At 43.0% G+C, this 24,259-nt stretch overlaps 2 protein-coding genes across 2 annotated transcripts; both read left to right on the plus strand.

The window, feature by feature from the left end:
- Positions 1–2,673: 2,673 nt before the first annotated feature.
- LOC6730923 (fork head domain transcription factor slp1) lies at positions 2,674–4,166 on the plus strand. The gene has a single exon (XM_016179518.3). It carries the CDS (start codon positions 2,802–2,804, stop codon positions 3,768–3,770), a length of 969 nt encoding a protein of 322 aa, XP_016023369.1. The 5' UTR covers positions 2,674–2,801; the 3' UTR covers positions 3,771–4,166.
- Positions 4,167–13,784: 9,618 nt separating this feature from the next.
- Positions 13,785–16,112, plus strand: LOC27208493 (fork head domain transcription factor slp2). The gene has a single exon (XM_039296124.2). The coding sequence runs from the start codon at positions 14,156–14,158 to the stop codon at positions 15,509–15,511; it is 1,356 nt and encodes a 451-aa protein (XP_039152058.1). The 5' UTR covers positions 13,785–14,155; the 3' UTR covers positions 15,512–16,112.
- Positions 16,113–24,259: the final 8,147 nt, after the last annotated feature.

Consider the following 24,259-nt stretch of genomic DNA (forward strand, 5'->3'; position numbering starts at 1 on the left):
TTGCCTCGAAGCGTGAAGCTCGCCAAGGAAACGCCTAAGTGTGGTTTTGGCAATGAAACCATAATGTCAAACAGCGTGGTCCTGATCGTGTCCTGATCACCCAATCAGCGACCACATGCTCTCGGTCTGCTCCACGCTCGATTATGCTCAAGGTGTGCCCTCAAGGATCTCGAATCGCTAATCAATTCGTTTTACCACGATGTCCTCCCGGCAGAGACACATTAAAGTCAAACGAAAAGTCAGGCAAAGGGATCTATAATTTGCAAAGGTCTTACGACCAGAAACTATAACAAAGATTAAATATCTTGAGCTGTTTTTTTATAATTGCCTTCATTTTTTCTTTATTTTTTATGCCTAAAAAACTGCTATATTTAGAACCCCTAAAATACTAGACACACCTTGCAGCTGATAATCTAATACATTTTCCGCAATGTGTGTGTCCAGGATCTGTGGACTTTTTGGAGGGATTAGGGATTTCACAAATCAATTAGTTTTGTCGCGGCTGTCAAAATTATGCACTCACCAGGGAAAAGTCGAAGTCAAAGTCGGCAAAATGCCTTTCATCTGTACGTCCGACTTGCAAAAAAACTACACAAATTTCCAACTCAATTAGTGGCCCAGAGCAAAAGAATAAAAAGAGAGAAAAAAAGGGAAGCCGCAAAGGAAAATCGAGGCGTTCAAATCTTCATTTATCCCTCGCTTAGAAAAGAAAGAAACGCTCTGCAGAAGAAAGAATAGTAACTGAACCCGCCGCCTCGGCAATTGTTAACCGCCTACTTTTTTCGACCGCTATACCTTTCTTTCTCTGTCGCCGCAGTGCCGTCTCTTTCGGGCACTTTTAACTTTGCCGACTTCTCTGAGTGCATCATTATCATCGGCAATTGGACTACTGCGTTAAAAGTGCGCTGCCTACTTTTTTCCCAACTCCTCCATTGTTTTGTTCACTTATTTTTTTTTTTTGGTTTTGGGCAAAAAATAAAATATGAGAAGGGAGCAAATTAATAGACAGTCATTTGGAACATGTGTTGTTGCTGCTTTGATTGTTTTGTCAAGTTGTCTAAGATATCAAACGGACAGTGCCGCCGACAAGTATTCGCCCCCATCCATTCATCCATCCATCCATCTGTAATAACCCACAGCGCTGACGTCTTCATTGTGTCTACTTGACTTTCGCCCGATTTATCTGCCTGTATATTTGTTCAATTGTTCTAACAAAACATGCCATAAAAACATAAAACACTATGGACACAAAAACCACTTGTACTTCCATGTTTTTGTAGACGGGGTCCAGTCTCGGTCCGTTGCCAACCCACTGGCAAACGAAAAGTCCGGACTTCAAAGTCCATTTCGGTAGCAAAGTAGAGTCGGCGACACTTCGTTTGATCCCAAAGGATGTTTGTCCATGTGAGTTGCATGTGTCCTTGAGATCCTCGGCACTGCAATCATCTCATAATTTCCTCAAAGTGTCTCCAAGTATTAAAACTTTAGCCTACAAGTATTATCGCATTCATTATCATAAAAGAAATTGATTTTCATTCAAATTTAAGCTATCTTAAAATCTTGAACAAATCACCAAAATATGACTTAACTTTCGTGCAATCAATTTTAAACTCCACTGCCAGCACAAATATTTGCCAGAGTCCATGCTTATAATTTTCCAAATCTATTAATCTCCAAAAGGATTGACAGAGATCCACATTGATTCTGGCGAAGCGCGCCCAGAACTAATTCGCAAATCTGTCGCGAAACTAGAACAAATCCCGGTGCTCGAAGGTTTAACCCCTTCGGATTACCTGAGTCCTGAGTCCTGCGTCCTGAGCTCCATTGAGCTGTTGAAAATCGTGCCGTAAGCCAAGGCAGGATCTGCCTCAGATAATCCCCGGACCACAAAAGCGACCCTTGAACTAGTTTGGGCGGGATTAGGAGCAACTCAAGGAGTCTGGTCTGTGTCGCAGATTGCTAGTGAACTGATTCGCAGAATTCAATGTCAAATGATAAGTGGATCAAAGCACCAATCCAATATTCTAGAACATTGTAAATATCCTTACTTATATCTATAAATGCATATTAATATCTCTGAGATAATAATTACTGAATGTAGGTCATTGCCAGAACAATCTTTGGCCATTTCAGGAATATCTGGCAAAGTGTAAACGTCATTCCCATTGAAGTGATTAGAAATGGCCCACTTCGTCAATTACTCTCGGATCCCAATCAAAAATCATTATCGAATTATAAACATCCTGATTAAATTGCGACTCCCCGAAACTGGTGTTTTTGTTTTTATTGCCGCTTGTTAGTGCAATTAATAGTCAAAACAGCGAGCGGAAGCGAGACGCACTGAGAGCAACCCCAAAATAGCGACCCTGTTTGGATTGGATGTAATGGATATTTTGACGCCGAAGCAGCAAAAGACTGCAAATAAACATCCACAAGTTCCCAAACAACGTCTACAAACGTATAGCCAACATAAGTTTCGTGTGGAAGGCGAGTGGAACAAAATGGTCACAAAATGGAGGGCGGAGTCTTGTGAAGAGGGTTTAACTGCCCAACTACCTGCTGCCCATCTCTTTCGCACACCCTGTGCGCATGAGCTACCCGTCTCTTTCGGCCTGTGGGCTCTCTTTGTGTAGACTTCGTTCGAGCGACCGGGGGTTGGACTATAAATAGCCCGATCCGGGGCTGTAGAGAATCAGTTCAGAGCTAGCATCTCAAGCGCAAACATCTCAAGCGAAACCAAGTCGTGTGTGAGAATCAGAAACCAAAGAAAACAAAAAGATAAACATATCATAATCAGAAAAATGGTGAAAAGTGAAATGGAATTCAAGAGCAACTTCTCCATCGATGCCATCTTGGCCAAGAAACCCATCAACCCCGCAACTCAACCCATCAAAACCGAACCGGTGCATCATCATCACCAGTACGTTCATCCGTACTCCAATTCCGATGGCGAACTCTCGGCTTCGGAGGATTTCGACAGCCCCAGCAGGACCAGCACACCCATGAGCAGTGCCGCCGAGAGCCTGTCGTCGCAAAACAATGACAAGCTCGACGTGGAGTTCGACGATGAGCTGGAGGATCAGCTGGACGAGGACCAGGAGAGCGAGGATGGCAATCCCAGCAAGAAACAGAAAATGACCGCCGGCAGCGATACCAAGAAGCCGCCCTACAGCTACAACGCCCTCATCATGATGGCCATCCAGGATAGCCCCGAGCAGCGTCTGACTTTGAATGGCATCTATCAGTATCTGATCAATAGATTCCCCTACTTCAAGGCCAACAAGCGGGGCTGGCAGAACTCCATTCGCCACAATCTGAGCCTGAACAAGTGCTTCACCAAGATTCCCCGCAGCTACGATGATCCCGGCAAGGGCAACTACTGGATCCTGGACCCCTCGGCCGAGGAGGTGTTCATTGGCGAGACCACCGGCAAGCTGAGGCGTAAGAATCCCGGCGCCAGTCGCACTCGCCTGGCCGCCTATCGCCAGGCCATATTCTCGCCCATGATGGCTGCTTCTCCCTACGGAGCTCCAGCGCCCAGCTACGGATACTCGGCTGTTCCATTCGCCGCCGCTGCTGCCGCCGCCTTGTACCAGCGCATGAATCCCGCCGCCTATCAGGCTGCCTATCAGCAGATGCAGTACCAGCAGGCTCCCCAGACCCATCATCATCAGGCGCCCCATCCCGCCCAGATGCAGGGCTATCCGCCGCAATTGAACGCCGAGCTGTTCCAGCGCATGCAGTTCTTTGGCAAGTTCCCATCCAGCTAAATCTTGGCAGTCGGCGCAGAACCAAGCCCAGCGCTTTGGATCGACAAAAACCCAGGGACAAAAGGGTCGCTTGGGGACGAGCCAGGACTAGTAGGACTTCCTGCTCGCTTGCCCCGTGGAAAAACCCGTGACGTCTAAATGCTGCATTTAGCAAATTCCTTTGGTCATCAACGCATTGACCGCTTCGCTTCTTCAGCGGCTCCTTCGAATCGACTTGGAAAGTCGATGGTTACGGCAATGGAAGGCGCAGCCAAATCTTCAGGACGCTGATCTCGAATTCGAGAAGAATTCCTGCCAGCCGAGGACCCTTGTAGTTTGCTCACCAACTTTTGTACATATGTAATTAGGAAATATAAAAAAAATGAAAAAAATAATAAACAACTTTAAAAAGAAAAATTTTAAGCGGCTTTCTTATTTTTAAAACTTTTTCAGAATATTATAATTTTTTGGATAGAGTTATTCCAAATATAATTCACTTAATTCCACGTTTTCGTTATTATTTAACTGCCTTTCTCTGAGAACCCAGCAGCTTCTTTTTCCGTTGACCATCAGCTGCTGTCCAGCTCACAGTCACATCCCGTAAATATTTACCCAGCTTCCTCCAGCGACTTGCTTTCATCCTGATGACTTAATTAGTTGTTTGCTAGCCAGAGCGGCAAACATGAAAATGATTCCCGAAAAAGGCAGAAAAATGCCAGAGGATGAGGTTCAAAATGAGCCATCACCCATTGACTCGATTTTGTTTGGCTCTTTACATGCCCAGTGACAACTCCAGCTGTGCGAGATGTGCTGGGCACCGCAGGTACGATCCGGTCCGATCCGATCCGATATGATATCCCGTGTACCCCCGGCTCGGTTCCTGGTCCCCTGGACCCATGAACCCCAGCCAGGCCATTGTCTAGATCTCTCTGTCCAGCGGGCACACTTTGCTCCCCTGCCTTTTCGCCCAGTCGCAGGCTATTTTTCTTAACTTTTGTTATACAATTTCTTAACTAATATGTGCGCTACACTGGGAAAAAAACCTGTAGAATTATAACAAGCACACATATAAAAACATAAACTAAATGGGTAATTAAAGTTTTATTTGTGTTTATCAATAAAAAGCGGGCTATAAAGTTTGGAAAAAATAAAATATTTTTTGGAAAAAATCATCTTTAAAACGAACTAAACACTTATTTTTCACAGCGTAAGCCAGGGACTTTCCTAGACATCAATTTGAAAGATGAGAACGTTAAGGAAATTGTGGAGAGAAATAGTAAAAAGGGCACCGACTTGGGCGTTGTTTCAGAAATTTCTCAAACAGTGTGTTTTCGGGTTCTCAGTGGACGTCTTCATTTTCGAAAATTTCACTTGGTGCGGCGGCTTCTGGTTCTTTGATCACTTGACATGTGTTTGTGTGTGCGTGGCTTAAGTGCGCGTTGGAGTAAAAGATGTGAGAAAAAGGGAGCATCATCAGCATCAACAAGTTTTCCCCTCAGTTTTCCCTGCAAACCGATTGACAGGGAAAAATTTCGAATAACAAGCCCAGTCGATATCATAAATACGGCGTTTTTCACTCGTTTTCCCCCTATTCCCTCTTCCTCTTTCACCATCGATTTGTAAACGAAATGATAATTAATATCATCGTTACTAGATTAATCTCCCCACTCCCCACACATATCGCCCCTTTTTATCTCCGGCGAGAAGCGATCGGTAGCAATTATCATATTTTGTGTGCCCATTTTTCTTCGATTCAATAATAATTGTAAATTATTGTGTGTGTGTTGGTAAATCATGTTATTGAAGCGATTAGCTGGCAGTTTTATAAGGTGTCAGTTGGAAATTGGGGATGCTTAAGCGGCGGAAAAGGGTTGGGGATCGCTTGGGTTAGGAGTTGTGCAATAACTCAGTAACAGGTTGGGGTTACCTCATCTGTTTGTAATGAAATGGTTAGCTATTCAGATCATGAGTTTATTCATATTATTCATATGTTTTGCATTAGGTGGAAATTGAGATTGTTTGGTTCATTGTTCAGAAAATCTGAGTACACATATTTCTGCTCATTTTAGCAGCTCCTAAAGAAAAGCACTTTTCTTATAGAAAACCTCCATCCATTCCACAGCGTGTATGTACATATTTGGGGTTTATGCTCGGCTTAGGCCAGTGCAAGAGTTAAATCGGTTTTGGCCCACGCCTTAAGCCATCGATTCAAATATTTTGCATATCCATATATACTTATGCCCATATACATATCTGCCGAACTGAACTGTTTTGCTCAATCCGCAGATCAGGCGAATAGAACAATTTGCTGGCCGCATTGTTTTATTGGGCTGCCCGGCTTAAGTTGGCCTGGTTTGTTATTGAAATAGATCGGATGAGCGCATTATATACTTAACACATCTCATGTGCCCTGGATTCGGATTGAATTCAGAAATCCACTTACCTAAGCCCGGACTAGCTCTAAGCTCTAAGTCGCTAAATCAGTCCGAGGGTCTCGGGGTTTCTTAAACTACATATCACTTTAGAATAGAATTGGGTATACCGAATAGCCGAATGGTAATAGTGAGTAGCACGCGCTCGACCAAAAGGGAAATGGATGTGGAATTGAAAATGAAAATGTCTTAGCCAAGTCTGCTTTCTATTGGCTTAAGTGCTCGACATGCAATTTACAAAGATAACAAGCAGAAGCAAAGCGAAACCTCGGATCTGTCTTACTTATCTTATTACCCGGGTTAAGTGCAGGGATTACGATGTCGAAAGAGCAACCTTGTGGGTCCTTGTGGTCCTTCTGGTCCTTCTGAATATATAGTATACAGTGTGCGGAAGGGCTCAACCAGCAGATGCCGAGTGCTGATTACCCAGCATGCGTGCTCGCATCCTTCGGATCCTGGCACATAGACCATACATAGTGGCCAGGATGCGTGTGCCGTTTGTTACACTTTTTGTCCATTTAGACTGCTCCTGGGTGCTCCTTCCCAGCTCTAATGATTCAAACCCATCGGCTTAATTCCTGGCCGGGTCTATTTCATAAATATTTTATACATAATCGGCTAGTTTCTCAGCCGCTTTGTTTGTGCAAAGGCTTAAGATCAGCAGTGGTTTTTTCGATCGGGTTTAGGGCTACAAGGATTGTGTACTTTTGAAGTTCAATAGAGCAGATACTATGGATAGGAGTTGTCTGGAAAATATTTCTTTGTGAGGTGTCTAACTGATTGCAAAGGTGTGGAAAATGGTTTCAGGATCAGGTATCTGATATTTTGTTTAATTTTATTATAGTTATTATATATAGAAAGGTACACAATTTGTTCACCCAAATTGCGTAATTGGATCAGCTGAAACTAGCGTTGAGAACCTCAACATCTGCTAACCCAGTTTGTTGACAGTAAGCAGTTTAGACCAGCAGCCAAGTTGCCAAGCACAAATATTGACATTATCGATTGGTTTTAAAATCCAGCTCGATGAGCCACCACATGGGTGCACCACTAGTGTTGTATACTAATGCCCACATCAGCAGAAACGGAATCAAAGAGCCACATACAGAAGCCCCTCAAGAATTGGGTGTGTCATCTAGGAGTAATGCAAACTGAACTATGTAGAACCCGAGCTTAAGTCGAGCCCAACCCATGGAGAACCCAAGTGGCGACCACACAGTGACCACAAAATGTGTTTTTAATTGAAACTGATGTGGCTCTGGCCAGTAGGCAGTATAAAAGGCTGATGGGTTCAGATGAGGGCAGGGCATTCAAATATTTATTAATACAATAATTGTTAACCCATGGGTCGCGAGTGCTCGCTCAATAATCAAATAATGGCAATACAAATACAGCGAATGGGAAAATATTTGAAAATATTTGAGCGACAAATGCGCAAAGTAACGAACACACATGTGGGCAGTTCGGTGGTGCTCCTTAATTAGTTTCTTTCATTATCTTGGCCTCTCTGTTGACCCGAATTTCAATTAAGTTAATTTACGCCGTCAGTTCTCTGCCCCCTCCCCCCCTTGGGAGGAACCAATAAACAAATAAATGTATGAATGAACCTAGTACGATGCGTAGTTCTTTTCCTTCAATTGGGAATGGGGCATACACTCGCAATTAAGCAGAAATTATGAATGAGTAATTACGAATTGCACTTGAACGATCATTCGACCCGTCCAGTTAACACTACTTGATATCAAGAAATCCCCCACTCGCATCCAACGGAAGTGAGTTCATTCCGGGTTGGGGTTAAGTTAGCTCCTCATGCTTTGCTCGATCTGGATGTTGGGTCCATCTGTGCCAAAGAGGCAGAGATATTGGGGAAAACGACAGCTTGCATGATCAGTTGGCATCTGAACTTTTCAATCCTGCAGTTGAAAAGCGGAATTGCCCTTTAAATTGCGAGTGCAGATATCTTGGGGAGCACAGAGGCGCTAGGGGAAGTGACCCCACATCCGGACCAGTGCTGGATAAGTTCTTTCAAAGCATACAAGTTAACTTGTTTCTTCACAACTGATTTGGATTTCCTAGAACTGGCAGATCTTTATTTATCAAAAATAAATCTGACTTCTTCAGCAGTTTCTTTGGAATAAATTAACTCATAATCCTGGCTTGAAATTTCAAGCTTTTAACTGCCATTTTTGCGATCTCTATTTTAAAAATCCTGCTGATTTTGATTTCTAGCCCTTCTCCACTGAGCCTAACTAATTGCTTCCTAAGCCTGACTGCTCTAAAGATCTGGCTGATGGAATCCCCACTCATTCTGCCTCAGATTTCACACTGATACACACTGTTAATGGTTTCAACACAACACAACTCGGCGGACAATCAAAAAATTAAGCCAGGCCAAGGGCCACCACTCGGACCTCAATTAAATTGATTTAGATCGGGAGGGGGGATGAGAGCTCTAGTTCCCCAGAAGTTTCCCCGATCGAATGAATGAACTATTCCGAACTGACCGATGTTCTGAAGGAAGTTGAGGAAGCACCAGCATAATCAGGCCATCAAACAACTTCTAAGCACTCTGACCGATCATGTGTAGCAATAAATCCGCAAAAGTACCCGCAAGTTTTCGACCATAATGTTCGAGTCTTACGCGTGACCGCTGACTTTCTATACCCTTGCATGGGGGTATATTGAATAGCAGAAAGTGTATTTGAAAAAGGTATTAATTTACCAACAAAAGGTTCAATAAGTTTATTGCTTAAATAAAGGTGGAAAAACATGTTTGAAGTTAATGATCACAAAATTGCTCAAAGCATGCCTTTTAAATGAGAATAAGCCTTTTCCGTTTTCAATATTGTAAGCTTTAAATTTTATCAAGAGTAATCCCAGTTTCGGTTTAAAAAATAGTTATATTTATTTGATCTGCGGTTGCTTGTTGACGCTTGTTGTTGCTGCCGTTAATTGTTACGCAGTTCATTAACACACATCACAGGGCAGCACAGCGCAACACGCCATATAACACCATACCACAAACGGTCCGGGTTCGGCTCCCCTCGATATGAAACGTATTCATGTGTGTGTGAGTGAGTGTGCCACCCTCGCGTGGCACACGCGACATTCCCCCCCTCCCGCACACACCGCCCACGGCCACACCACCCCCACCCACTGACCTTTCCACCAGCGCTAACGATGACATCTAAGCGGTGGCTGCTGTTTCTCGTAGTGTTGCTACACTGAGGGAAAAATAATCGATGAAATTATAGCTTAAATTTATACTTCATATTTTTAAACAATGTAATAATGGTGTTTACCTTATCTTGTGAGTACTAATCTGATTTGGTCACTCTGCGCCCCTAAGAGAAAATATGTGATGCGTTCACACTATTCGCACTGTCTGATTTTGTGCTTCATATATAATATTTTTGTCAGTGTACTGCTGCTGGTTGCTTGGTTGCCCTTAACGATGACGCTGACGAGTGTCGCGTTGCCGCCGCCTCAATTTAGTCAGCGTTTGTGGGTTGTTAATGTTTGTTATTGGTGTTGGCTCTGCGTGAGTTTTGGCAGTGTTTCTCTTTTTTTTTCGTTAAATGCGTGTAAATCAGTTTATAACACATTGTCAACAATTATCAAGTGTTAGCCACTGGGAAGGGGTGAGCTTTGGTCTTTTTTTGGATTTTTTTTGCGGGTTTGTCGACCGACTTGCTGCGCTACATTTTTAAGGTTTGCTGATTTTCAAGAAAACTTTTTCAACTTGGAATTCCTTGGAGAAGCAGGAAACTCATATGAGAATCTAATAATATTCCTAAAAATACACCTATTCGTTTTAAACTTAATTTTAAAACTTCGTTCTAAACCCGTTCTGTTAATCCTTCACTTTACCATATGGTCACACTCTGGCCTTAGATGATCGCACATAGATAACCTTCATCAGATATTCCTTTAAATCATTTTCCCTGCTCTAGCGCACTTATCAACCATCGTGGCTGAAAGTATGCTTTTTGTAAATCCTGGTTTCCGGCTCATCACCCCGATGTTCGGGCAAACCATATGCTCTGGCAGCATGGACCAGTGTGTCCACGGTCCATGGAGCAACCCCCAAAAAAGGACACCCCTTGCCCAATTTCACCCTTCGCCGTACTCAAGGCAACCTCTAGGACACTCATTTGGCTGTTTATTTGCAAAACGAGGCACACGATAACAGCAACAGCAACAAAAGTAACAAGTGTGTCCGAATCCCGGAGCTGTCCAAAGACCCGTGAACGTGATTTCAACAAAATTTGGCCAATTTGTCCGTGCCCGTTCCCCGTCGGGAAAATCCCCTTGAAAACGCGTCAGAGCAAAAAACGAGAGGAAAACTATTTTTAAACGCCGTGAACTATGTTCTATAATGTGTGACATATTTTAGATAGAAAGTCAATGAAAGTAGTGCACACTAAAATGAAAGATAGAATGAAAGATATATTTTTAGCAGTGCAGCCTATTTTGTCAACTGTCTAGGAAGCTTCAAGCGAAATCAGATGTCACCATGCCGGTTTAACCCTTTCCCTTTAATCGAGCCAAGGGCCGAACTGAAAATATTTGCATGGCTAAGCGACGGCGATTAGGGCAAGGCGAGCAAGGACATCGAGGAGGACACAGCTTGAGGTCCACGAAATGAGATTAATACGCGCTAAGCTAAGTCCTCGTTCCCAGCGAGGATCGATCTAATCCTTGCTTAACTCTTTCGAAACGGTAGCTGGCATGGGTGTTTGGGCGTAGGTAGGACATTGTAGGATTCCCATTGCCGACTGCGACCATGTAAACAGACCATATAAACAGCGGAAGCGACGGGCTGTCCTCTAAAACCCCGCTATCCCATCCTTAACCCCTTCAGAAACACCAATCTCGCAGGTAGCCATAGCCTTGTTTGCATGGACCGCGCTGATCCGTTGGACAAACAAGCTAATCCTGCGGTTAAACTGCCATTGAGTCTATCAAAATAAGGCATATACTCGTAGATATACCCGGAAGGACTTGCGCGTAGGCGTTTCTCCACGGGGCGTGGCAACTTTACGGCCGAGAACGGGTTGGGCACCGCCGAATTCCCTAAAGGGTTAAGCGTCGCGGATTTATTTCTGCCAAAATATCAAAAACTTCGTTCTGGAACAAAACTAAATGCCTGCTATAAATCTGGCTGATTAGTAAAGTACTCTCGCCCCCAAAAATTTGGAATGGGTGTATATGCATAGATCCGATCCCAAATCCTGAAATATAAATCCCCTTTGATGCCGCCATATGAATCTGTCTCCTTTTCGGCGTTTTGATCAATGACAAGTTGGTTTTTTTCGTGGGTCGTTTTTCATGGGTTTTTGTTTGTCCGGGGTAATTACACTCCGTAGTTTCCGGACTACCGATTGTCGGGAAGTTCTAAGTCGGTTCTATGGTCGGTTTGTTTGTTTTGAATTGTTGATATTTTGAATATTTTCGAAAAGGATTTGGCTGCTATTTAGCTTCTGAGTTCTTAAACGGCATTTCGGAAAGATAAATCGGCGAGAAATAAACATTTTTTATTTATTTGTTTAATCAAAGGGAGTGGGATGATTGATCGTCTGTGTCAAATGAATGTCTATGAATGCCAATGTCTAGTCTTCTTATATTGATATATACTCCCTTTTAATATAATGCTCATTATTATTTTGTGTGGGATCAATTGAATTTGTGTACAAATATTCAGTTCATTTCCATAACAGGGTAAAAATTGCCTTGATATTAAATAATTAATACTGAATACCACCCTCATATCGCTTAAACATGTTTAACAGAACACCCTTGGATTTTATTCGTGTGTATATCATAATATAATAACATAATTAATAAAATATTAGAAAGTGTCTTCCTTTTTTCCTAATATCTCTATTACGTATTTATAGCAAACATACAATTTCAAAAAGAAACCCACAATTACCATTCTGCGGTATCCCCTATTATTAAGTTGCCCATCCATTTAGATTCGAAACGCTATCAATGAAGTATGCAAAGCAGCCAAAACAATTACCCAACGCAGAAAATACAATGATAAATACTTTAATTGAAATACTGAGAAAACAATGGGGCTACGAAAAATCAATTGAAGACTGTCGGGCGCCATTTTGTATTGAATGGGGGGCTATTTGCTCGAGGGGGGCATCCCATTCTCCAACTGAGAGAGCGCATGTCTCCACTCGGCTATCCAATAAGTTGTGGCCACACTCACACAACCGCAAGCTCGTGTGGAGACCACACACACGGAGATACAAAGATACAGATACACCCAAAACGAGATACCGATGCAAACATGGCGTCGTCGCCGTGGTCTTCGGCTTTTTTTATGGTTTTCGCACAGGTAAAACATGTTTTCCCCTCACCTCCTACAGAGAGAGATACAGTCGTGGTCGTGTGTGTCTTTTGGGATCCAATCGCACGACCGACGAGTGCACGCCCCCAATTTGTGAAAACAATTATTATGATTACAGCAATGATTTCGATTTTGAGTTCGGTTCGCTTCGGTTAGGGAGGGGTCACCATATAGGTATATGGATACAGCCATGGGGTCTTTGTGGCATGTGTTTCGTGGCTCATGCGAATGCCAGCAGCTGCTATTCCACTTTTGCAGGCGTTCTGGAAAATTCCTTCGTGGAAATTGATTGCACCAAATTACATTTAATTGTCAGATTGTTTTTGATTTGCTAGGCTGTAGAACAGCAATTTATTGGGTCGAAAGTTTTCAAATCTGTGCCAGATGGACTTAACTATAATTGGAATAGATATTAAGCCTAAAATATGTCGGGAAACTTGGGAGTAAAAATAATAAGCATATGTGTATTATATTTTGCAACCCTTTCTATGTAATTGTGTTTCTTTTTAATTGTTATACCGTCTGTAATACTATCATTCCGCCAGATAAAAAACCCATTATAAGTAGTCTTAATAGACTGCAGCTGGCAAAAAGTAATACCTATAACTGAAAAGATCATAAAACTACCTCCAACTCATTTAGGATTTGTAACAAATGATCTTAATGTTTGCTATATCGGAAAATAAATCCAAAATCTGAACACACAAATCGCTGTCCATATCTAACGGAATCGCAACCCCCTTTCGCTATCCATAAGTTTGCAAACTCGCCGAAAAATTAACGGGGGCAAATGGCAACTGAAACGATAACAACAACAACGGTCCGGGACACAATTAATAATGGCAACTGTGTGTAAAAACAAGGAACACATTACCAGCTGCCGATTCAAAAGAGCAAGGGGAAAAAAACCATAATAATAAGTATACGAAAGACCTAGCGTATCAAAATGCAACCCACAATCCGGAAAAGGGTGACCCACTCCATGAGAAATGGGGTGTACCATATAGCTCTATATATATGTGTGAGTTTCTGTTTGTTTGTGTGCGTGGCGTCGGCGTTTTTCGTGTTTCATGTCGGCGGCAATTAGTAAAACGAATGAGAAAATAAATCTGAGCGGGAAAGAGAGTGCGCCGAGTGAGAGGGAGACGACTTTTCATTCGTTCCACAGCGCTGATTGGTCGGCGCGAGAACCACCCCCGACAATACCGCTGAAGAGCCTGCTCGAAAAAGAAGAAAGAAAACCGGACCGACTGCGATTGGGAATTATTGGGAATTCTCGTTTTTAGTCTACACTGAAAGCCCCTGAGCAACGGACGTGAAATCGTGTATTTTTGTGGGCTGTGTATTATCGTCGAGCGTCGGTAAAACTGAACGTAAAGCGAGAGAACTGAACGAATGAGCCAATTTGAATAGCTAGTGAATTTGAAGCGGCCAAATAAATCAATTAGAAGTTAATCGAATAAAGAATTTAGCAAAGCCTTGTAAAAAAATGAACTTAAGGTTTTGGCTGTCTTAAATTCTGGCAAAACCATAAGGAACTCTCAAATCAAAACTAATTAAGCTAACTTCCAAGGCAATGTGGAGTTATTAAACCATCTGACCTAAGAATCATGGTGAAGATCGAGGAAGGTCTGCCGTCCAGCGAGATCAGCGCACACAGTCACCACTTTCAGCACCACCACCACCCACTGCCGCCCACCACCCACCATTCCGCGCTCCAAAGTCCCCATCCCGTCGGGCTGAATCTCACCAATCTAATGAAAATGGCCAGGACACCCCATTTGAAGTCCAGCTTTTCCATTAATTCCATTCTACCCGAGACTGTGGAGCATCACGACGAGGATGAGGAAGAGGATGTGGAGAAGAAGGCATCAGCGAAATTTCCGCCCAACCATAATAATAACAATCTGAATCCCACGAACTGGGGATCGCCGGAGGATCATGAGGCGGAAAGCGATCCCGAATCGGATCTCGATGTGACCTCCATGTCACCGGCTCCCGTTGCGAATCCCAACGAAAGCGATCCGGATGAAGTCGACGAGGAGTTCGTGGAGGAGGATATCGAATGTGACGGGGAGACAACCGATGGCGATGCGGAAAATAAATCGAACGATGGCAAGCCGGTGAAGGATAAGAAAGGCAACGAAAAGCCACCATACAGCTACAATGCCCTGATCATGATGGCCATTCGTCAGAGCTCCGAGAAGCGTCTAACCCTGAATGGCATCTACGAGTACATCATGACCAATCATCCATACTACCGGGACAACAAACAGGGCTGGCAGAACTCCATAAGACACAACTTAAGCCTGAATAAGTGCTTCGTCAAGGTGCCAAGGCACTATGATGATCCTGGCAAGGGCAACTACTGGATGTTGGATCCCTCGGCGGAAGACGTATTCATTGGCGGATCGACGGGGAAGCTGAGGAGGAGAACCACAGCCGCCTCTCGCTCCCGACTGGCCGCCTTCAAGAGATCCCTGATAGGACCCATGTTCCCGGGACTGGCTGCCTATCCGCAGTTTGGCCAATTTCTTACCTATCCCCCGACGGCGCCCAGCTTGCTGGCCAGCATGTATCAGCGTTACAATCCCTTTGCCCCGAAAGGCGGGCCAGGACATCCGGGCTTGCCACCGGGCTTGCCGGGATTACCCGGACCACCGGGCCCTCAAGGACCGCCAGGACCGCCACCTCCACCCTTTGTTGCACCACCCACGAGCAGTGAACTCTACCAGCGATTGCAGTACCAACAGCTGTTGCATCAACATGCGGCAGCCGCCGCGCTGGCGGCTCATCAAAGGCAACTCTCGGTGGCGGCAGCATCGGCGGCGTCCCAACCACCGCCCACTCATCACCACCCACACCTGGCGGTGGGACAGGCGCCCCTTTCGCCCGGCGGCGATTCCCCGGGACCCTCGCCACAGCCCCTCATCAAACCCGTCACCGTAGTCTCCCGCAATAGCTGAAGATTCTGGCGAGAAGAATCGGAGGATTCTTTGGCTTGAGGAGCAGCATATGTAGCTCATAAGTATTCACTGTACATAGATATAGCCGCGACTGAGGCGCTAGACGCTTGTAAATAGTTGAGAACTGGGTTAAAAATACGAAAACTAAAGAAATAACTTAAACTAACAGCATATTCGGTTCACCGAATTTAATAAAAGCCTTTGCAGAGTTTGTTAAAATATTGGGGCTATTAAAATAAGAAAATGCTATCCCCACCATCCCACTTTCTATTTATATAACTAACTTTATATAACAATTTGTTACGTTATGATCTTATAATCATATAACCCCGTCCAATATCGATCTAAAAAATCCCCTTGAAAACCAGATTTCAAATAACTTTGCAAAGGCTTTTCCCAGCGAGTGTTTCAGAGTTGGTAACTTGTTGTCACATATCCGCGATATATGTAATATGATTAACGATACTTAAGCGCTGCAGCAAAGAACTAAGCACCATTTAATTTATATATTATTGTATATTTAGACACCGAACGGAGCGATGAAAACAGAAACCAATTAAAATTATACTGAAATAAAAAATCAAAAACAAAAAGGCAAAAACTAATGAGATCTGCGGGGGGCTTGGGAATTGTTTGTGTCGGCGGGTGTTAAATTGAACTGCAGCCACCGCTAAATGAATCTGTTGTCGCGACAAACTTGTCGGCAATCCGACAACAGGAAGTCCTTAATAACCGAGTGGCACAATCATAAATTTATGGCAGATGTATAAGAATTTCTATGGGTTCGTTGTAAAAGTAGCATATAACATCAAATTTGGAAGGCAGCCGCACAGACGTCAGCAAATTAATAGATGACTAAATGCCTTGACTGTTGGAAGTATTTTACTTATTATTAAAAATATACTATAATTGAATTCGATAGAAGAATAAACAAGATTATGGCGCCATTCGAGTCTTCTAGCCAACTTGTATTTATTAGATGAAATTAAAAGCACGTTCTTTGGCTGGCCGTTAATAACCACTCATTTTTCTTAGTCGCTGTCTGGCGCACCTTGACTGCAGTTCGATCTTTGGTGCCGATTCACTTGCTCACTCCCATGATCTCAAGGTGGTGATTCATCGCTTGGGCCGGGGGGTTAACAAACTGCGGTTGTGCAACTGCAGATTACGGGGCGTATGCGTGATATTCGCATCCATCTAGACGACAATTGGCGGCTGACATTTCTCAGTTGCACATTTCAATTGAGGCGAAAATCTTAGACATCAGTTGTTGAGTGAATGGGATTGGGAATGCGAATGCGAATGAGATTATCCAATTCACTTAGTTAATATACTCGTACTCGTATTCCTGCCAACTGCATTTGTTGTTACAGTTTTCAATTGCGTTTTGCCTGCTACTCAATTCCATTCAAGTTGCCAATTATGCGACCATTATTCAATCAAAGTAAATTTATTTGTTTGTCTCTTTTCCACGTAAATCTCTCATTCGCAGGAGGCCTCTAGAATTTCCCCATTTCTTTCAATTTATTCGCCTTGCGCGACGGATTATTGTCTGTATAAACATCTTGAGCGAATTATCCCCATATATGTACATATATATTCAGCCGATTCTCGCTCACATGATGTCACAGGCGGGGTTGACTCAATTAACTTGGGTTTGTGTGTCTGAGGCCTAAGTTCAAGAAACTTTATGTCGCAAAGTGCGCCGAGAATCGCGCTAACTCTGATTTAGATTGAATGTGGCGCCAGTTTGTTGTGGGTTTTGTAATACTCTTGATTAGCCCATTAGAGACGAGTAGGAGTGTTGCAATGTATAGAGGTTGCAACCAGTCTGTATTATTCTGCATTATAGAGAACTTACTTTTAAATGCAATTTCAGATATTTTTATTCCAATCCCTTGTTAAAGAAAAGGTCCGTTGGCAACCCACTTATTAACACCTCGGGTCCTCGGGCAACCACCGCGAGCTACCCACTCAACCCCAAAATTTGGGTAACTTTTAAAAAGCGGCAAGAGGAAGAGAACATCTGACGGAACCGTGACAGGCCTGGGATCTTTTGTTTGACTTGTGGCATGGCTAAACTGTAATAATTGGATGAGGCGCGACCGATGATCATCAGCATAATGACGAAGGCGATGGCGTTGGGCTCTGCGGCATGAATGCGATGATTGTGATGATTATGATGTGTGTGTGTGACTGGCATGAAGAAATCATTTTATTATTTTCAAAATTATAGCATGCAACATCGATACACAACAAGCCGCAACTAAAGCGGCAAACGTCAGAGGAACAATGCTGGATCAAAGGAGGCGAGCACTGGGGGACTAATGACGATAATTGCACACCTCATATATTGGAGTCGGCTCTATTCACCTGGGCCATAAACACAGGCATTAACACCTGACCAAGGCAGCGACAAAAGTTTTTCTTCACTGCAAATGCACAGCAAGAAAAAAGAGTGCTGATTCCAATTGAAAATTATTATAAAATATGACTACTTCATTTTATAGCATAAAGTTAAGGATAGCGTGTATATAATTTTTGTATATAAATTAATTCCTCTTTCCCACGCATGCTTTCACCCATTTTTCGCAGTGTACTCAAAGGTGTTTTCCCTGCAGCCAGCTCATTGTTATGGTAAACAGTTGCCCATTCCCCCTCCCGATTTCCACTCCTTTGCTGACCCGTTCCGCTCTTAATTATAGTCGCAGCTTAATCTGGAGCGGGACAGCTGAAGCTGAGCCCTAACAATTGGACAATGGCATTGGAAATGGCTTTATAGGGGGGGAGTACAGTACTTTGTAATGCCGCCAGGTGTTGGCCATAATGGGGCATACGTTGTTGGCCAAAAAGCGCACAAGAGTTGCCAAACAAATTCTTTTGTTATTTAATTGTAACCAAATTATTTCCACACGCTCTTTCTTCGCCCGGCTCTATTTTTACCATCGGCATTGTTCGCGTTAGCCATGTCTGACTGTCGCTGCTTTCCAGCAGATCTTTATCGCCTTAAGTTTACAAATTTTAGTTCCTAATGAGCGATTTTAAGCATTGTAATTCATGACTTTGGCGGCTGCCGCTTTTTATGTGGTTTTATCTTGGCATTTTCTGCACTTCGTATTTTTTGTTGTACATTATTTCCATGCTCATGATGTTGAGTTGAATTTTTTTTGGGGGTGTGGTCGCTTTGAGGGCGTGACTTGATGTTTAAGCTCAGTCTGGAAATTGGAATGGCATTAATACTCCTCCATTTTGTGCATTTAAGTTGTGAGGTGGGTGAAAAAAATACCTCAGTATATTAATTACAGGTCGTGAATGGTATGATGATATTCAATAAATTCAGTCTGAGTTATTGGATTAAATATAAAAAAGGCGCATAAAATACACAGTTAATAATGTGACATAATATTTTCTTATTCAATATATATATATATAATGATAATATTTTAAAAAGTGGCTTTTGTTTATTTCTCTATTGAATGTTACCCTTAGAATGGCATTGTACCATAATAGGCACTTCAGCGTTATTAACCCAAAAGTAACATGTAATGCCCTCTATTCATTGCAGGAATTTAACCCAACACTTGAAGATCTTGTAGATCTTATGATCTACTTTTCTATTGAAGGGCAGACATATTAGACAACAATTGGATCGCTTGATAATCTGCTTTTTGCAACCACAGCAATTTTACCCGCAAAATATCACTGACTGAATAGCCTCTTCCATTTGAAGGATAACTCACTCCTCGAGGATTATGCCAAAAAATTGCAACCAGTATCTGAGGCAGTTGCTCAATGTTTCCCAACGTTTATCTAGGACATCTGCAGCAGAAAAGGTCAAGGTATCTGATAGCCTACACCTCGCATTTTCAATGGTCTTTTACGTTAATCTGGGCAGCTGGCCATAAGTTGGCCAATAAGTCCTTGGGTAATACGAAGCGAACAAAAACAAGTAAGGATAATATTTTCATAGGCAAAACAATTGTGGTTGTGCAAGGAAGTGACTTTTGGGAACGGGAGGCACTTGCAGCTGCCCAAGTATATCCACAATCCCATATCCTTTTTCCGAGTCCCTAATTTCCTGGGAAAGCTTTCGGTGCAGTTCGCCAGCCAAAACACTTGAGCACTTAAAAAGGCGCATTAACTCGACTCTGGTTTCCGATTCCGATTTCGATTCCTCCTGCCAACCTATTTCTATATCTTCTCCCTTTGTGCCGTGTGTGTGAAACAAAAACGTTTGTTTCAATACCTTGGCTCCGTGCATTTTACGGTGTTGGGAAACAGACGAAATGGACTCATTGATTCCAATTGACTGATTTCAATTGAAGTTAAGTGTCTGCCACAGTCGCAGCCGCAAATTCAGTGGCACAACGCCGTCCCAGCCAAATGCCATTTGCTTTTCACATCCAGGTCGAACGGCGTTGCCTTGTTGACTTTGTTTTTGCTACTCATTGCCGCGATTTGGGTTAGGCATGGGGTATGTGCGCACTGTGGGAACTTTGGCTTACTCAGATAAAACAACATTTAAAGATAAATAAATCCTTTTTTAGACTCACTACTCATTTAATGCATTTTTAACAACTTCAAGCTACGCACACAAAAACTAATGGGTATTTTATAGTCCTATTTAACCCCTTAAACGAATGCATCCTTGTACCTTTTTTGGTCACGGCAGCTGAACTCTGGCCTCTCGTTGGGGGTGACTCCTCCCTCCCCTACTCCCTTCCTCACCATCCGCACCACAGTCGACCTTGTCAAGTACCTTGTTAGCTGTTGGGCAAATGTGCCACACAAGTGGCTCACATCAGCGGGATCGAAAATAAGAAGCGAAACGCATCGAGAGCTTCCCAAGAAAACGGCGAGTCAAAGTTGAGAAAACGCTGCTTCCGTTTAATTGACAATTGAACCCGAACCCGGACCGAACTCCTGGAGAATATGTGTGCGCTGCTATCCGGCGAAGTCGAGTCATCCCAAGTCATGCGCTTAATTTCCCGTTTAAAACGCCATTCATTCAATTAAGCGAATGAATTTGTGGCACGGCAGACGACAGCAGAAGTTTTGCCTGCAAGAAGACTATCATCATTGAGGCCCCGAGATCTCTCGGCTGGAGCTCCAGATCCGATGCGATCCGATCGGATGAGATGAGATCAGATGAGATGGGATCGTATGGGATAGGATGGAGCATGCGGGTCTCTGGGGTCTCTGGTCTTCCGATCTTTTGTCTGCCCCCGGGGGCTTTCTTCAGTAATCAGACGCGGGTCAAAATATTTACCACTTGACCCTATTGATTTAATTAAATAGTTGCAAGACATTCAACTGTTTGTTGGCCGCGCAAAACGAATTTCGTGTGCGAGAGAACTCAGATACAGTAGCTGCAGTAGCTGATCAACTATCTTTCAGATATGCGCACATTTCTCTCGTTTTGTCTCCGAGCTGTCAACACAGATTCCAAGCTGCAGACATGTTAATTAACGACAGAGTTAACTAATTGTTGTTAGCAAAATATTTTCGTAATTCGATACTAAATTCGAGTTCCGCTCAACTTGCTTGCTTGTGGGCTTTTGTGTTGAACAGCACAAGACCTCAAGGCGTGGAACAGTGCTGCAAAGTGGGAAAACATCTTATAATCTAGATTATTTTTAAATTTAATAAAGTCTTTAATTGAAATAAAACGATTAAGTGAGGCAACTTTGTAATAATACTAGGAAAAGATACTAAAGATTTACATCTACAAATTTGTATCTAGTTCATTACTAACCTTTTAGCTTATATTTAGGTCTTGAACCACTGTTCGTGCTGTTTTCGCTGTTGACTGCCCATGTCGAAACGCTTAACTGCGAGTGGCAATTGGATACCTGGCTGAATCCAAATACGAATCTTAATCTGAATCTGCGAGTCTTTGTGGCCAATGAACACGGCAGCGGCACAACACAAAAACTTAGCAGATACTCATGTTTTATTTGTGCATTTCGCGCGCGCGTTCCAGTTTTAAATGCTCTTTGGTACCCTTTAAAAAAAAATTTTAAAAAAAAGGAGCCACTGATGTCCAAAATCAAAATGGTTTCAGTTCGCCTGGGCAACGCCTAAAATGTTTCTTTGTTTTTGTGTTCGCTGTTGGCAAGCGGCGCTTCAACAGATTCAGATAGATGTGAAATTTGTTGCCCAAAAAAGTAAGTCCATAAATCAAATGCCATAACGTTTAAATATTCATGATTCAGGACAATGTGTGAACAAGCGAAAGGAGCTGCGAGATCGAAAAGGAGGAGGAATGCAATGCGTAATGTATTAATTTCATTTATGGCCATATTTATTCTCATGACAAGGATGCGACGGGATGGGATGCAGTGAAAAAAATTAAGTCTAGCTAACAAAACTTTTATATTTGATGGGATTCCTACACATCAATACAACTGGTATATGGAGTTATGATACAAGTTCAAACATATTTTGTTATTAATAATCAAAGAATCATACTACAGCAATCAAATTATGAAGTAAACATATACATACTATTTTTCAATGATTTTTTCCGGTGCACAAAGCGCAGAATCTGGAGCGGGCGACATTGCGACATATAAATGACAAGGACACTCCCATATTTAGCACGTCTTAACATATGGGTGAACAATGGCAACTGTGGCCAGGGTGGTGCAAAGGTGGTGCAAAGGTGGTGGTTTCCAATGGATCCGATGGCCGAGCACCCTGAAAATCACAATTGCGCGGGTTAAATGAAATGGAGAATGCCATTCCTAATTACGCGTCTGTGTGAGGGTATCCTGCGTGTCCTGTGCATCCCGGGCACCCTTTAAATATATTTCCGAGCCCGGCATTTAGGCTGGGCTGTCATCGCAGCCATTGTTGGAAGCCAGCCGCCGCAGCCGCAGGATGAAGGATGAAGGACGATTTCGTGTTTCTGCCTCGTTTGCCTCGTTCGCGATCGCACATCCTGCCCAACAGCCGTCTCGTCCTTTATTTATTTGTGTTTATAATACAACAAAATCAGCTACGCTTTCGTTACCCCCGGAATATGTATTTATACGCATATTCCTCCCCGTTCCGAAAACTGGTCTTCTGGGCTTTCGATTATGACTGTGACTGCCATGTCGACGTTATGTTTACATTTATGCATTATTGTTTCCGTATGTCCTGGGCCCTTGCACTCATAAGTTCCGCACAATCACGTTCATCAGCATTTTTTATATATTTTTAGATTTTTCAGTTTCTATTTTATATTGGAGTATTGGGTTTGGCGAAAGGGTCAAGTGGGTCATGGATATAAGTTAGGATAAGTATTCAGTTACCTACCATTTGACATCTGAAATAAGTGACTTCAGGTTATTAGCTTCAGGCTTAATAAATATGAAACAATTTCTAGGAAAATTACCAGTAATATTAGTTGGTTCTGCCCCACTGTCCAATATCCGATTGCCAACAATCGAATACGCGAATTTGCGAGCTTATCAACTCAAGTGAATGCCCTACCTTTTGGCTTTGCGTTTTCCACTTGAGTTGCATTCGAGTCGATAGCTCGTTCTCTTTCACACCTGTTCTACCTCTCTCTTTCCGTTGGCTTTAAAGTTTTCTTTGATTTCACACAATTGGGAATTACAACGACGGGCCCAGTGTTTTTGTTTCAGTTGCTGCAAAGCATTGAGATTCAAATAAATAAAATAATATTTGGAATTTCGCACCCCAAGCAAAGGGAGATGGATTCAAAAGGAGGGTTCGTGGCATTAGTTCGGCTTTATAACTGTTAAGGAGATGCTTTTTTTTATATTTTTTATGACTGTTGTTGCTGTTGTGATTCGCTACGACATTGCAGGGGTACAAAAACAGCCGGGCAGAGTAGTACAAATTGAAATGGAAACCAGACGCCTCGGGCCTCCAGTTGAGGTCTTAATCTAACCGAAAAGGCAACCCCGAGGGACCAAATCCGAATCGGAATTGGAATCCCCGGCAAATGCAAGTCCCTGTCCATATGTCCTGCTGCAAAATTCATCCCCTGCTCTTTGGAGTATTACACGGATTTGTATTACGCTCTATTGACTTCTGTTGCAGCCAAGTGGCCTTATATATTCGCCCAATGGAAGTGGGCTTTTCGTTCCCGCTCAGGGTGTTTACTGTAGTTCCGGGGTGTTTGCCGTAAACGCAGATTAAGACATTAATTTAATTGCCCATCCCGGGTGCAAGATAAAAAGAAAAAACAGAGCGAAAGTTGGGCGGAAAATGTTTGCCGCCCATTTAAGCATTTGATTTGAGCTGGTAGCCCGGGTAGCTTGTCTTTGATTTATTCACTGCCACTTCGTGTGGATTTTCCCATGGAAAAGCGAAGGCCAAAGGAGTGGCACTTGATTGGCTTACGCTGCTGTTGACTTGGCTTTTCAAACAGGTTCCCAAGGAGTTCTACAACGAGTTGACAGAAGTTTGGCGAAAAGAACTTTTCAACTGTGAGTGGATGAGTGGAAGTCCGGCTTGAATGGATCATAAGCTTATAATGAGAATGCATCTTATAGCTACATTTTGTCTCCTATTAACAAACTTAACAATCTTCCGTTTTCCAGTGACAATCAAAGCTGAGCTCTATTCAAATTATGTTTTTCCCTGTCGCTCTGCATATATCAACAACGATTTTCCACTATTTTTCAAGAACTCACGGCAATGGTCTTGATTTTGCTCGCGCAAAAAGTCACAAACAAATGCGGGTAAAAAACCTTTGAAAAAAAAACGACTTGGCTAAAAAGCGGCTTAAAA

This window comes from Drosophila simulans, chromosome 2L (assembly GCF_016746395.2).
Source record: "Drosophila simulans strain w501 chromosome 2L, Prin_Dsim_3.1, whole genome shotgun sequence".
Lineage (NCBI taxonomy): Eukaryota > Metazoa > Arthropoda > Insecta > Diptera > Drosophilidae > Drosophila > Drosophila simulans.